Source organism: Molothrus ater, chromosome 2, assembly GCF_012460135.2.
Source record: "Molothrus ater isolate BHLD 08-10-18 breed brown headed cowbird chromosome 2, BPBGC_Mater_1.1, whole genome shotgun sequence".
Classification (NCBI taxonomy): domain Eukaryota; kingdom Metazoa; phylum Chordata; class Aves; order Passeriformes; family Icteridae; genus Molothrus; species Molothrus ater.
The window spans coordinates 73,008,156-73,022,822 of NC_050479.2; the positions used below are offsets into that span (position 1 = coordinate 73,008,156).

The 14,667-nt window shown below is 38.0% G+C and overlaps 1 protein-coding gene across 1 annotated transcript in view; it reads right to left on the reverse strand.

Moving 5' to 3' along the window:
• Positions 1–14,432, reverse strand: part of RNF17 (ring finger protein 17) — a 40,061-nt gene extending 25,629 nt beyond the window's left edge. The window contains exons 1-12 of the mRNA XM_054513999.1: positions 14,356–14,432; positions 13,682–13,773; positions 12,943–13,001; positions 11,915–11,970; positions 10,578–10,677; positions 9,422–9,502; positions 7,939–8,036; positions 6,980–7,151; positions 5,580–5,656; positions 3,260–3,334; positions 2,009–2,100; positions 312–473 (exon numbers count right to left, since the gene is read on the reverse strand). Coding sequence (XP_054369974.1) covers positions 312–473; positions 2,009–2,100; positions 3,260–3,334; positions 5,580–5,656; positions 6,980–7,151; positions 7,939–8,036; positions 9,422–9,502; positions 10,578–10,677; positions 11,915–11,970; positions 12,943–13,001; positions 13,682–13,773; positions 14,356–14,432 — 1,141 coding nt within the window. The remainder of the gene's footprint in view (positions 1–311; positions 474–2,008; positions 2,101–3,259; positions 3,335–5,579; positions 5,657–6,979; positions 7,152–7,938; positions 8,037–9,421; positions 9,503–10,577; positions 10,678–11,914; positions 11,971–12,942; positions 13,002–13,681; positions 13,774–14,355) is intronic.
• Positions 14,433–14,667: the final 235 nt, after the last annotated feature.

A 14,667-nucleotide genomic window follows, 5' to 3' on the forward strand; every position in this document is an offset into this window, starting at 1 on the left:
CTGAGAAAAGTGGCAAAAACCCCACTGACATAATACATACTTTTTATCAGTCTTCTGAACACATTATGGAAGTGGGTAACATCATCAACATGTTGGCTAGGAAATAATTTTAATGATTTAAGAATGTATTATTGTCTTTCATTTTCCTTTCTAGAATGGTTTCTATTCAGTCAGTGAACTTTATAAGGACTGCTTTACCACATAAAGGAGTGGGAGGGAGGAGAGAAACAAGAAAGAATATGATACTAAGGAAGGTATATTGCAAGGTAGTATTTTTAAGCTGTGTAGACCTTTAGAAATTAACAATTTACCTAGTTCCAAAATGTCTGAAGGCAAGAGATAGGAACTCTTACTACAGCAGAAGTTTTCTAATTTTGTCTGCAAAGCAAATGCTTCTTTCTTCTGTGAATATCTCCGAATATAGAAATGGCATGGATTTATAACATGGCTTACCAACACCAATTCTGTCAAACCTGAGTAAGACATAACAAATTATCAAATACCCTCCAAGTGACTCCAACAGATATTATCAGGCATATGATTGAGTTTATGTTGCATTAATCATGATAATATTACCTCTAACAGATTTTAATCTGACAAGTCTGTTCATACTTGTTTCAAACTATTACCATGTTTGCTTCCTGATGGAATTTTTTTCTTCTGAACTACCTCCCTTATGCTACCCTCCAAAACAAAATGCTGACTCACAAAGTGGTAGCCTGAATTTAAGTGGGTAATTCAGAGTTTTTATTCCCTCTAACAAGGACATAGAAAGCAAATTAGAGATTAAGACTTCTACTTTTAAGAACAGGTATGCTAAGCACTTTCCTATAGTTAGTGTTAGTGCACAAAGACCAAGGAACTAGCCAAGAGATGACCCTATGTAAGACAGGATTTGTGACTAAACATCCAAATCCTCTGCACTGCAGGCACCTCCCTCCATTAGGGATGCAAAAGACAGGTTTCTCTTTCTGAAGCCACTCAACAAAGGTTGTTAATGGATCAGAGGGTTTTGGAAGCCCCACAACCCAATTCTTACAGGAGTATTTTATACCTGCAAAGAGTGGACAACATCATCTAGACTGAATGTCACCTGCATGACTGATCAGGGCACACCAACCAGACAAACTTGCAACATCCTGGAGCACTGCCACCTCTGAACTGCAACACATCATGGGTGAAAGACTACACAGAATCTGGCATCTGAAACAATCTGAGCAGGTATCCAGGACTGCACTTCCAAATTTAGGAAATGCTGCATCCAGAAGAGATGCAAGATTTCTCTTGGCCATTTCCAGTGTAAAAGATGGCACCTGAACAAGAAGTCTGAATGACTTGGAAGATTTCCCCTCTAGGGACACAGCCTCTTTTGGATCACCCCTGGTCATCATCTCCAAGAGTGATGAGTCAGCTATCTTGTCTTACATACAGAACTATGGAACTATAAAGGCTGGAAAACACCTCTAAGACCCCGGGCACCTCCTGCCCACCAGCCTGGCAGCTCTGCTGGACTCCCTCCTCTGTGTGACAGTGACTTTCAGTACCACAAGGTCCAATACTGAAAACAGTACTCCAGATTCAGTCTTCTGACAGAGGGGAAGGATCCCTTCATGGACTTGTCAGCTACACTCTTACTAGTACGATCCAGGGAGAACCTGACAAGCTGAGGAACCTAGCTGCTCCTGCCAACTATCATAGGACAATGGCCTGAGAGAAGATTCAAGAAGCTGAGGTAACTGACAGAAAAGAATTCTCCAGGAGCCAATGACAGAAACTCTTACAAGTCAAAGTAAATCATCGTATAGCAGATAGTGCTTTTGACCCTCTTTGGAGAGCTTGTGATAGAGTTTTCAGTAAGCTAAACAGGAGAACAAAAAAACCCTCAAAAGAATTGAAACAGACACCATTAAAGAACTTGCATGAGCCAAACACAGCATAATACAAGACTCAAAAACTGGATCACACTCAGCAATGGAACACTGAAAGCATGAGGTACTAAGACACTTGCCTTCCATGTCATCTTCAAGAATTTCTTCTATTATGACATCAGGTGTTTCTTCCTGCTCACCAAGGATAAGAGTGTCTTGCCCATTATCTTCACTGTATTTGGGAAAAATTTTATTTGGAAACAAATTAACATAATTCAGTCTGTTTCTAGAAAAGCACAAGTCAAAGCAGAGCTTTGATTAAGAATGCATCACTATGTCAAAAAATGCCTCATAAGACCTGCTAGAAATAAACTGAATTGCACTTTTTAGTACCAAGACAACAAATAACCAGTACTATAACTCTGAATCCTAGGAAGAATTGTCACAGACACAGTACATATACTTGGGCACAGCTTACTGCAAGAGCTACCCCCACCTAGATGATCAGAGACCACAAGTACAAATACTAACTATTTGAAAACAATGTTCATAATATGATAAGATAGCTCAAAGTTGAAAACAAAAGGCATATCAGATGCTTTTGTACTAACAGATACTACTCACTCTCATGTGGAGGATTTTCAAGTATTACAGTATGCAATAAATCTTTTTTAGCATATTAATTGTTAACTACAACAGCCCTAACAGCAACTCCATCCTATTTTTTCAAGTATTAGTCAAAGACCAAACAAACAACAACAAAAAACAAACAAAGTCCCCAAATAAATTAAAAGCAATTGCAATTTTAAAAATAAAAGGGTTTTCTTTGTTAATCTTAAATTTCTTTTGGCATTTGACACAATCTGTATTTAGACTGTGAACTGGAAATACTACCAATTTCAGTACTTGCTGTTCATTAGATTCATTTACATGCATTCTCATGTGCTGAAATGATTAACATCTCTATTACATGCAGTACAAACACAGCAGGCACAGCACCCAGGGAGACAGTTTTGTGGTTGCCTTGGCAGTGTTAGGTTTACAGTTGGACTCAATGACCTTTTCCAGCCTAACTGGTTCCATGGTCGAATCATTAAGTGCCAATCAAAGTTGAAAAGTAAACAGCATAAATGAAATCTGGATAACTTAGGTGATTCAGCAAAATATACTAGGGCAAAACACAAGCAAAACCAAAATGTCAGAACTGAAACACAAACTGGACTGACTGGAATGGTGATTGAAATACCAGCATATAAAAATTTGCTTTGCTTCAATAAACTCTTTGAATTCTATAAGCACCTACAGTTTTTATGATTTGGTCTCCAATAAGTACGTAACTACTAGAGCAGGTAAATTACTACATCTATTCTCTTTCATTAAAAAATACTTACTTCCTTGTCATTCCCTGTTTAATGTCTTCCAAATTTTCTAATGAAGATGTAATCTCAAAAGCGTTCAGGAACAATCTCAAGAGAAGAGAACAAATATTATAGAGAGTTACAAGAATACCTAAATCACTTTGACAGTTTGAGACCTATGGTGTTTTTCAGCACAATATTCATGGAGGGGCAAAGTAAGATTAATTACCTACTCCAGTTTATTTGTTCCTACAAAAACCAGATATGGCTGCTCATTTATCTTCATGTTCATATTTAAAACCTCTTGTCTTATGCTTTCTCTCTCATGCACGGAGTGCTGCAGCATTCACCCAGTTTTCTCATCTACACTCAGTTTAGTTCAATATATTATTCTGCACAAAGAATTTTCTTTCCTTTGTAAAGAACAAAACTGTAACTCAAGTCCAAAATATATGCTACTGTTCATTGCTACATTATTAACTATTTTCTTTACCAATGAAAACCAGCAAAATCTTTTAAGCACTTTTACATTTAAACTAACGGAACTGTGAATGTAACTTAAATAAATGTCTTAGCTTTTCTATCCAGTTTTAATTAACGAAAACCAACATGTAAGTAGTATTGAACAGTTGTCTGGGCTTCTCTCCCACTGCTCCTTCAGGAAAGTATCACTCTTTTTTCTACACATTTTATGTCTACAGCATGTGTCACAACTTCTATGCACCTCCTACTTGTGGTTTTTTTCACTTTTGGTGTAATTTTGGAGTGGCACAAGGTACATAATGCCTTTAGAGTTATCAGGCCTCCTTTGTCCTCTGTTCAGCTGAAGTTCTCAAAAAGCTTCCCAATGAAAAAAAAATTGGATTTTGTTATGCTTCAGCTTTCTTTTAAATTGGGAGAGTTTACCATGCATTTAAACAGGTATCTCTGAAATTGCCATTCATCACTGACAGTATCTTCAAAACAGTGACTCGGTAGGTAGGGCCTAAGTTTTCTAAAAGAGGATTTTATAGATTGCTTTATCCATATTCTAACTCAAGAATGCAACTAACAAGACAAGAGGGGTCCTAATTTTTGTCTCATGTTGGAACAACACACCCAGGGTCACCATCCCTGGAGGCATGGGGCTAACAGAGCTGGGGCTGCACTGCCTGGAGTAGGCAAGGCACCAGGGAGATCTTACAGCACCCTCCAGAAAGACAGGCACACACAAATTTTCTAGAGCCTCCTGCAATAGTTTAAAACCATTACCCCTTGACCTAAGGGAATGTTGATTCAGAGTAGATAAAAGGAATTTCTTACAGTAAGAGTGGTGAAACAGCAGAACAAGTGGCTTGGAGAGGTGGTAAATGCCCCGTCCCTGGAAAGGTTTAAGGTCAGACTGGATGGGGCTCTGAGGAACCTGATCTAGCTGAGGATGCCTTTGCTCACTGGAGGACACTTGGGCTATACAACCTTTGAAGGTCCCACTCAAACCAAACCATTCTATGGCTGTGATTTAAGACATGTAGACACTACACTTAAACACATGGCAAAGGTAGAACTGGTAGTGTTAGGTTAATGGTTGGATTCAGTGATCCTAATAGCCTTTTCCAACCTAAATGATTCTGTGATCCTACAAAAATTGTTTGCATTTAGCATGTAAATAATCAACTTGCTCAGCTTCATTTCTCTGCGCCAGTCAGAATCACACCCCCCACTCTATTCCCTGAGAGGTTCCACATCCTGAAATACAACAGGAGCCCACCCCAAGATGTTCCAAAGGAGCACCATCTTTGTCCTGTCCCTCCATCATTTTCCAGTGTGGCCTTTAGGCACCAGGAACTGCAGCACTCTTGGCCAGCCTAATGACCAAGTTGCACAGGGTCAGGTGTACCTCAGCTGTGACCAACTTTCTTACTCACTTCTGCTACAGAAATCATCAGTGGCTTCAGTGAGGACAGCACGGCAACTGGGATTTTCCACAACTTTCTTTAGACACCAGCAGTCCAAAAAGCATTTAATGTTTCCTGAAGGTCAGAAACTGACTCACTAAAAAAGTAATTAAGCCCTTATTCTCCCAATTTATTTCTATTTGTAAGAAGTGGCAGAAGTCTGTCAAGGGTTTTTAAAGTGCACATGTATTTGCCTATATTTCAGCAAATTGTATGTGTTTTCTCCCCCATGCCTCACATAAAGGCTATTGCCTACTTTTAGTGAAGAGTTCATACTTATGCCTGAAGTAGTTTTTCAGTCAACTGCAAGTGAAGAAGCTCAACTTCTGCTGTTTAATTGTCCCATGAACAGTTTTTGTAATTAAGATACACAGGGAGATAAAAAGAGGCACAGGTTATCTCCCACTCCAGTCATTTACCTTGAAAGTATTTTGTCCTTTAAATTCTTCACTCTTGAGAGCTCAGCCTCCACTGGCAATTTCAAGTCATAAATAATCTGAAATGAAGAAGTACAATCTTAGCTTCCATTAAACAGGAAGTTATACAACCATCTATTATCTATAGCATGACACCTTAAATTTTATGGTAAAAACCCCAAGAGTTTAGCCAACAGCCAATTCTCAAATATGCCTCTTGCCTTATTAACACTTAATGGTTGGGATTTTGTAATCTAAGCATGCTAACAGAAGCAAAAGTCAGATACTCCTTTTATTTCAATATCTAATGAGAAAGTAATCTCTAAGTAAAAAGGCAGGCCTATGAGAGGAGAGTGGTGGCTGCCAGTTCCCAAAAAACTCACAGTGGTGAGACAGAAGTAAATGCTAGAAAAAAAGGAACAACTAGATGTCTTTTCTGAGTCAGAAGACCCAGTTTCTTCAGCAGGAAAGTGACAAATAGATGCAGGGTAGGCGATTCTGAAAAGCACATTTCTTCAAAGAATGACAAGACCAATTATTCATTCCTTTTCTCAACACAAGGACTACAAAGGCTCCAAATGAAAGAGAGTGGCACATTTTGAAATCACAGAGGAAGCTTTTTTACATAAACCTCACTTTAAACAGTAAAAGGTGGAACTCACTGCCACAACCTATGCCTATGTACATACAATGCACATATGTACACACCCACACACATTGCCACAAGCTTTACAATGGCATTAAAGAAGATGCTCCACAATCTTATGACAAAATAAGGTAATGTTTATTCAGTGTAATGACCCTGATGCATCCTATTGATACTAAAACCCTCAACCTTCAACTTCCCCAGTTTCTTGGATGCTTCCTCCAAGCATCTCTCCTCTCTGTTGCCTGAGACTTCAGAAGATGGACCTCTGCTCTGATACAGCAAGGCAGGTAGCATGGATTTCTATGAACAGCAGATATGATGGGGAGAAAGAACAAAAGTAAAGGCCTGGGACCAAGAGGATCAAGTGAGCGTGGCTATGAATACTGGAGTAGTTCAGTGAGAAGGATGAAGAGCTCTGGAATAAAAAAAGGCTTAAGAAACTGAACTGATCCAAACATCACCTTTTCACTGATCAGCACTGTGCCAGTTTTCCTATCCTCCCCCTCCACTTCCTGTTTCAGATGCCAAACTCTTCAAGGTAAGAACCACCTTTTTTTGCTTCCTATCAGTCACCCGACTGTAACTTGTGACTAAGACCAAATAAAAATTCTGTGTCTGTGAAGAAGCAGGTTAAGAATATAACAGCCCCAAAACGTCAGCACTGAAATCGGCAAACTGGGACCACAAACTTCTAATCCAAATTTTAATATATTCCTTAAAAATAAATTATTTCACAGTGCAAGAATGTTACTACCTGAGCGAGATCACAACAGTTTCTCAGGGCATGTGAAAATTTTAATTCCTTTGCCGTCTTAATGGCACCAATCAAGTGCTTCTTCTTCTCTTCAATGATTTCCTTTGTTTTTGCAATACTAGAAACGTAGTTGTTGATGTTCTCCTTTAATTCTGCGAATGATTTCCTTTTCCTGTGTTAAAGACATTACTTTTCATAGAATTTAAAACGCACTCAGCTGCACAGACTCAAATCTGAACTGTTACACACAGCTCTGCCAGCCACACAATACAAAGTGGATACATCTCACACACAAGGATCATCTCCCCCAAACAGTGAGAAGTACAGGCATGGGAAATGCACTCTGTAATTGGAGGAACCATGAAAGTTAAGGAGGTCACACTGAGAAGATATTTATTAATTAACTATTTGGAGCACTCTTCCATTTCAGCCTCCTGATATTTCCAAACACATCCAACTGAAAAATAAACAGTTGAATCTTACAATTAATTCTACTAAGGCAGAATTAAAGACCATCCCCCTCAGGGGCTCTTCTGGAAACCTGAGCTTTAACACCTCTCTGCCCCCAGTCTGAAGACAAATATTTGTGAAAATCGAGAAATGAAGTGTCCCTGTGCTTTTATCAGCTTGAAAGCGTGCAGGAAGTAAATTAAAAAAACCCTGCTATCCCTGCTGTTAAAATTTATCATCCACTAATAAGAGTATTGCAAAACCTCAAAACTGAGCTTTTTCAGAAAATTAACATTATGAGTAGTTTTTCTTATCCTTTTAAGAGCAGAGGCAGCATAAGCTAAACCAGCTCCAAGATGCTACAATGAAAGGGTAAAAATAAAAGACAGGTACTACGAAATACTGCTACAAGAAAGTTCGAAACAAAATTTTACTCTTTCACCTGAATTAGGACAAGGTTTGTTGGAAAAGTAACTCACCCGTGCCATACTACAAAACTAGATTACTACCTTGACAGAAGTGTAATAAGTTCATCAAGTGTTCTATCTGCAGCTTCGGTAACTTTGTCTTTTTTATGCTTTACTTTCAACTCCAAGTATTCCAGCACCTATTTTGTTCAGTACAAATAAACATGCATTATTTCATTATTATTTTATTACTCTCACAATACTATTACTACTACTTTTAAAATTCAGAACAGAAGCAATGAACAGTAAGACAGTGATGGATACCCCAGCAGATAGAGTTACATTAAACCACTTATAGCTCATTGCAACCCTCTGTTTTCTCTAACCTGGAGTCAGCTGGCACTGTTTGAATCCCCCACTGAAGCTTTTAGGTCTATGAAGAAACACACAGATCTTGGGCCCAATGTCTCACTTTCCTTACCTGACCTTCAAACCTGCACCATACACAGATAACAGCATGCTGAGATTTCTACTGATTTTAAAAACTCATTGTGAGCATAAAGGGAACATTTAAAAAAATCTTCCTCTGGCTAAACATCAGTTTTGTCACTACAGTTACATTTAGTGAAGAGACCATGGGAAAAGCAACCTCAATAGTGCAATACTGCTTTGGAAATTTCTCAGTCTTTGTTAAAAATCTGTTGCAAACCACAACAGATTGCTATTATAATATAATACCCCTGGGTTATTATTGTATAGCTGCTGAAAGGGGAAGTTTTTACAATATGCTATTAGTAAATGAATTAGGAATTCAACATAGCTTTGCTTAACATAAAGATTGGCCACTAGAAAGTAACGGAGAACAGGCCTCACTGACACTTTCCACCACATTTACCAGAACTAAGTTTTGAAACATTAAATACTTCTATACTGTGTGTCTTACAAGTAAAATACAAATAGATGGCAAAGACAGAACTGCAAGCTTTTCTACAGCACATTTAAGAAGAGCTAAAGTTTGTTTAAATTAATTATCATTGATAAAGTTAAAAAGGTAATTAATAAAACCTATTAACAGCATTAGCTGGCATTTTAGGATTCTTCCTGTGTTTTATACTGTGCATATAAATTACTTGATTTACATTTTTCTGCACATTTTGTTGCATTTTTTACTTCTGCTGCCTTCATAACATCTTTTCCACCTTTAAATGCAGAAAGAGGCACACTAGAATTTAAAAGTTAGACTAGCTGCTAGAGTAAAAACAAAAGCTGAATTTTTCCCTGATCCAAGGAAACACAAACTTAGTACTTAAAGACTGGCTTGCATATGGTTCTGCTAAATGTATGTATTGACCTATTAACTTTAAATTATGCACAGGCTTGTGTACTCCTTTGCAGACTACTTCTCAGACTGTAGCCTGGGCTTTAAGTGTGTACTCACGGAAAGAACATGAACAGTTGAAAGACAAAACAAAGACAGGAAAAACAAATTTAAATAGTGCATTAATGTGTGACTACCCACAACAAAAACCTCCAGTCTAGGAGAGGACTGATTATTTAGTGAGTTATTTAACTAAATTTCACCCACCTTGCTTGCATCACGGAAGTGGCCAAGATTACTAACAGCTATGCCCAAAGCTTCATCAATATCTTGCCCAGTGTTGTTCTCCTAAAGGAAAAGTTTGCCAATGAACATAAAAGTTGCTTGCACAACTAAAAGGCAAGAGGGTCTACAACCATTTGCCATTTTGACAGAGGCATTTGATGTGGATGACTGATGAGCTATGTGAAGACTCTGAGCAGCTCCATAATGGCCATCAGGCACAAAACACTTGGCTCACCTGAATTTCACTGAGAACATTTCCACTGCAGTATTTCTGAAACACAGCTAAATTTATTTCTTCAAACAATTTAGTTGCATACTCACATACAAAAACCAAATTAAAACAGTAAATGAAAAAAAAGGCAAAAGAAAGTTACTAATACAGAGAAAAGAAAACATGGAAGATTGAAGAATGGGAATACTGCAGCCTAGAACAAAAAATAATTAGGAATATCACTTGGGGAAAACCCCTCAAAAAACGTAGCTAGTTTCCAGTAGTTTGCCAATACAAGGAAACCATTTTCAAACTATAACAGGCACTGTAACAAAACTACCTAAGAAATCACATCAGACATTTGTAAGGTCAGTGTACAGGACAATCCCCACAGAAGAAAACATGACTGGCACTGGATATACAGTTCCTTTATGGTCACTTTAAAATATCCACAACCTATGTTTTCTGGTCTAAAACCTCACAAACCTATTTAGAAAGATGAGGTTAGGAAATTTAACAGAACGTAAAGAGGTCCATTTGTCCACCAACCTTGTTGTCCTAAATTACTGTTTTAAGGATGTGAACATAAGCCTTGCAGATGCCCCAAATTTAGAAACAAATAAAGAAGTCCCCAACTCAAATGTTGTGAAGCCTGGGGTATCTTTTAAGAAAAGCTAAATTCAAAATACGTAATTTCACAGCAGCTGGACAGACTTAAGTGTCTTCAGCTATGATCTCACTGAGGAGTCTGAGCTGCACTCATTTTGTCAAGTTATCTTATGAACAGTGTAGCTGCACGTCCCTATGGTAAGACAGAACAGTAGCAAGAAACTGTTAAGGCTGCAGAGTTTTGTTTTACAAAGTGCACTATTAACTATGCATATACCAAACCAAGTGAGAATATAAGGAAATTCCATGTTAACGCACCATGTCAGATGATGGAGCTAGAGCTGATCCATCACTCAGCCCACCATTGGAAGAAAATGGGTACTGAACATTTTTCTCTTTGATACTGTGACTGAAGGGCCTGCAAACAAAAAAATTGTAAAGAAAAGACCTGTGCATTTTAAATAAAGTACCAAACTTCCTGCAAATACATCACAAGAGTATTTCAAAATCTATCATTAAATACATATACAGACCTATTTATGTAACAAATAAATTCACACATATAGCAGATACCCCATTAAAAAATATCTCCTTTTTACTATAACCCCCTTAAAAGTAGCCTTGACAATTTTGGCAAGGCTGAACGAAACCTTAGCAGCTGGTAGTGTTTCTTATCCTCAGTGAGAGTAAATGCATGACTATGAATATTCCAGGATTCATTTTTCATTTGTTACTGTTAAAATCTTTAGAACACATGACCAATGACACCAAAACCATTTACTGGCAACCTGTTAGGAAGGCTCTTAAGTGTTATCATATGATGACCTCCAGCTGCTCTGCTGCAACAGCTAACAAGACTCCCACAAAAGCAGTGTGCATAAACCAGCCTTATTCCAGGGAGGAAGCCTTGTGTTGTTCTTCTGGGGCTCAGTTTGTTGCGTCTGGCCAACGGTGAGAGCGTTGGGAGAACACTGCTGCAGAGACTGACAGCCAGACATGAAATCTTTCACTTTGGGCAAGGTTAGCAGTGCATGTTACATGCACCAAACTCAGAAGATAAATTTCCTACATCTTCCTTTCAGAACAGGTCCCTTATGCAGCAGACCTGAAAGAATTTTGTGGGACTATCCTTGTTTGCATGAACGTCAATCTCCACAGCAGTAACACTGCAAAGGGAAGATAACCACTTCAAGACTTCCTTCAGGTTCACACTGACTGGGCAAATAAACAAGTGAATGTACTTTAGATTTGACAAGACCACAGAATATTGCTGGCATAGTCTTCATATAGCTGTGACTGGTTATCGAAACAGAAGGAGCAATAGGATCAGCAGGTGAGTCCTTCCCACCACAGCCTGGCAGTTCAGCAGATCTCTCTCCCTCTGAACCCTTATCAGCCATCTACCACAGTGTTTAAACTTTCAGTTTCACACATTTTCAAGCCAAACCAATTTGGTTTTTGCTGCCTCTCAATGAAATGATACTTGTAGTCAATGTGTTCCCACAGTATCAGACACTCATACCAACAACACATTAGTGAAGTTTAAAGGACACATAGAAAAATCAGCCCAAGGAAAATGTCTGGAATCACTTACTTGGTCAAGTCTTCCCCCAGGCTGGCATTTAAAGACATGAAAAGATTTATTAAAGGTTTACCTTGCTTGTCTTTCCGAGCTGCTGCCACACAGCCCAAATTTAAAGTCCGTTCTGTTCTAAATTTAGAGGGGAAAAGGAAAACAAGTTAAACCACAGGCTTACAGCCAAATCCCAGGGAAAGGTATTCTATAAACCTGTTTTCACCTTCAGTATCCACCCCTGCCCACCATTTCAATTAGACAGAGCGTCAAAGTAAGTGCTGCTGAATTGTACAAGGGGAGGTCTAAGGAAAGAGCTCCAAAGTGGAACATCTGTAGCCATCAGTGCACCTTTGTAATAAATAAAAGTGTTTCTAGTAAAAGGAATCCTGACTTCATGTTTGCACTCAGTATTTTCCCCATTATATTATGCAAAACTCATAACATACTTGATTCCTGAAACAGATTCTACAATGTCCTTTTTCAATAAGACTTAATTTCAGGGCTTAAATGCCAAAGATCTGACTCACTTGTATTTTGCAATAAATGCTAAACTTGAATTTCATAAGAGGAAAAAAAGGCATTTCATGTTTGTCCAAAATGTAAATTTCAATGAAACAATGGCATTAACATGCCACAACACAGAAGAGTCATTGTTTTTTAAGGCAATTTGTTTTTTAAGATGCAGAAGCAGAAAACCTCAACACTGACGCACTACCGGGCAAAGTGAAGTTGTTTTTTTTTTTTAGTATCTTTTAAATCTTTATGTACAGAAAATGTACATATTAATGAGTAGCTTTCTTGCACACTGTGTGCACACAAGAGGGTGGAACAGATCTGGCAACAAGGGGCACTAATGAGAATTGTAAAAGCACACCCTCCTAAACCCAAGCTCTGAACAGCTAATGTGCACTACACAGCAACACTGTGTAATGAGAAATGCAAGCAAGCACCTGCTGGGGATGTAGGTGGTCATAAAGCACAGACCCTGAACACAGAGGGGATCTGAGCCTGCTTTAATCGCTCTCATGAAAACTCACAAGCTCCTATAAAATTGCTACTTCACACCACCCCAGTGACTACTGAACTGAAAGCTTTAGATCAACTTACTTCTGCAGAAGAGAAACAAAACAAATCAGTGTCTTCATCCTTCCCATCACCATGCAACACTGTAAAAGCAAGCACAGAAAAACCCACCCCTGAAGGGCATCCTAATCCATAAAACAAAAGGAATACACCATCACCAATGTAGTCTTCTAAATAGTATTCAGCAAGTCAACAGGAATTAGAACCTGACTTTTTTAAATAAGGGAATTTAAGAGCTAGTAATAGAAATCCAGATGGATAGATATAAAACTTAGCTGAGAATTACAAGGACTGACTTGCATGTACTGATTAGGGCATTATCTGTTATGTTTAGCTATATATATATTGTTACTACATTCAGTACAGGATAACCATACAAAAGGAAAAAAGGCAAAAAATCCTGGACCTTCAAAAAGCACAGTTAAGTACAGGAAAGAAATTGGCTTAATTAACACCCATAAATACTACGCATCCCATACAATTTTTCAACTATTGGAAAAAAGTTACTCATGCAGAAAAACCCAGAAAAATGAGGTTTCTTTTAGAGCAAACTTGACAATCACTTCATCAAGAAAAGAAGCCGGAGAGGAATCAAAAGGAATTAATTGTTCTTGCTAACTACTGGTAAGTAGCAAAATAAACAATGTGTTAATCAAATCCAGCAGCTCATCTACTGTCCTTAACAGATCATATAAAATGAAAATTAATAGTGAGTAGTGCATACTATAAAACTGCTGGAAATAAAAGGATCCCAAAGACTTACCTTCTGCACTGAGAGCTTTAGACATATGACACAAATCACCATTTCTCTGATATGGCTCTGTAAAATGCTCTTCTAGTAGCTTAGCACACTGCCTTCAGAGGTAAAAGTAAAGATTTAGGAACATCAAGAATATTAGTAAGAAACTAATTCTGACTTCCAGCTGTTCCAGAGCTAAGCTTTTACCAAATGACTTCACAAAGAAGCTGCAGTTAACAAAACACACCACAAAAAAATCTGTCACCCTCTCTTAACTGGGGAAGTATATCATCATACATAAAGGTGATACTACATCTGCTAGGCATGCAGTATTTCAGGTAACTAGAACCGGCACAAATAAATTGTTATGTAATCAGTTTTAATCACATTCATTATAGTTGTTTGAAACATACTGAATAAATCAACAGAGCTAATTTGTACAAAATACATACAGATCAGTATGATTCACTATCTAACAGCATAACAAATTGCATTAAAAAAAGGCTCTTTCCATGAACCTACTCCAAATACTGGAACTTTACATAAACTGACTATTTTACTCACATACACAACGGTCTCACAACACTGCAGAACACAAACATTACTTCCTACATTTTCTCAATTCTATTTCCTGGTAATTGCGCTGTCAGAGCTTGATAATAATAATAATAATAGCCACCATCTCGAAATCGACATACCTCACACCTTTCATTCGACTTCTGGGAAGCTCTCTATTACTATCACCCAACAAAGAGAACTCTCCCATTCCACTCATGGTGCCTAATATTAAAAAAAAAAAAAGGAAAAAAAAAAAGAAAAAAAAAAGGAGCCAAATTACTTTCAACCTTTCAACGCAGCCCAGTTCATCACTTGAGCCAATACTAGAGGATTGCATCATTTTGCATGGAGCAAAATGGAAGTGATAGACACAGAAATCATATCATATACACCTATGTTGTACTGGATTCTTACACACCTATTTCTTCCTTGAAAAGCAGCCTGCCCTGCAC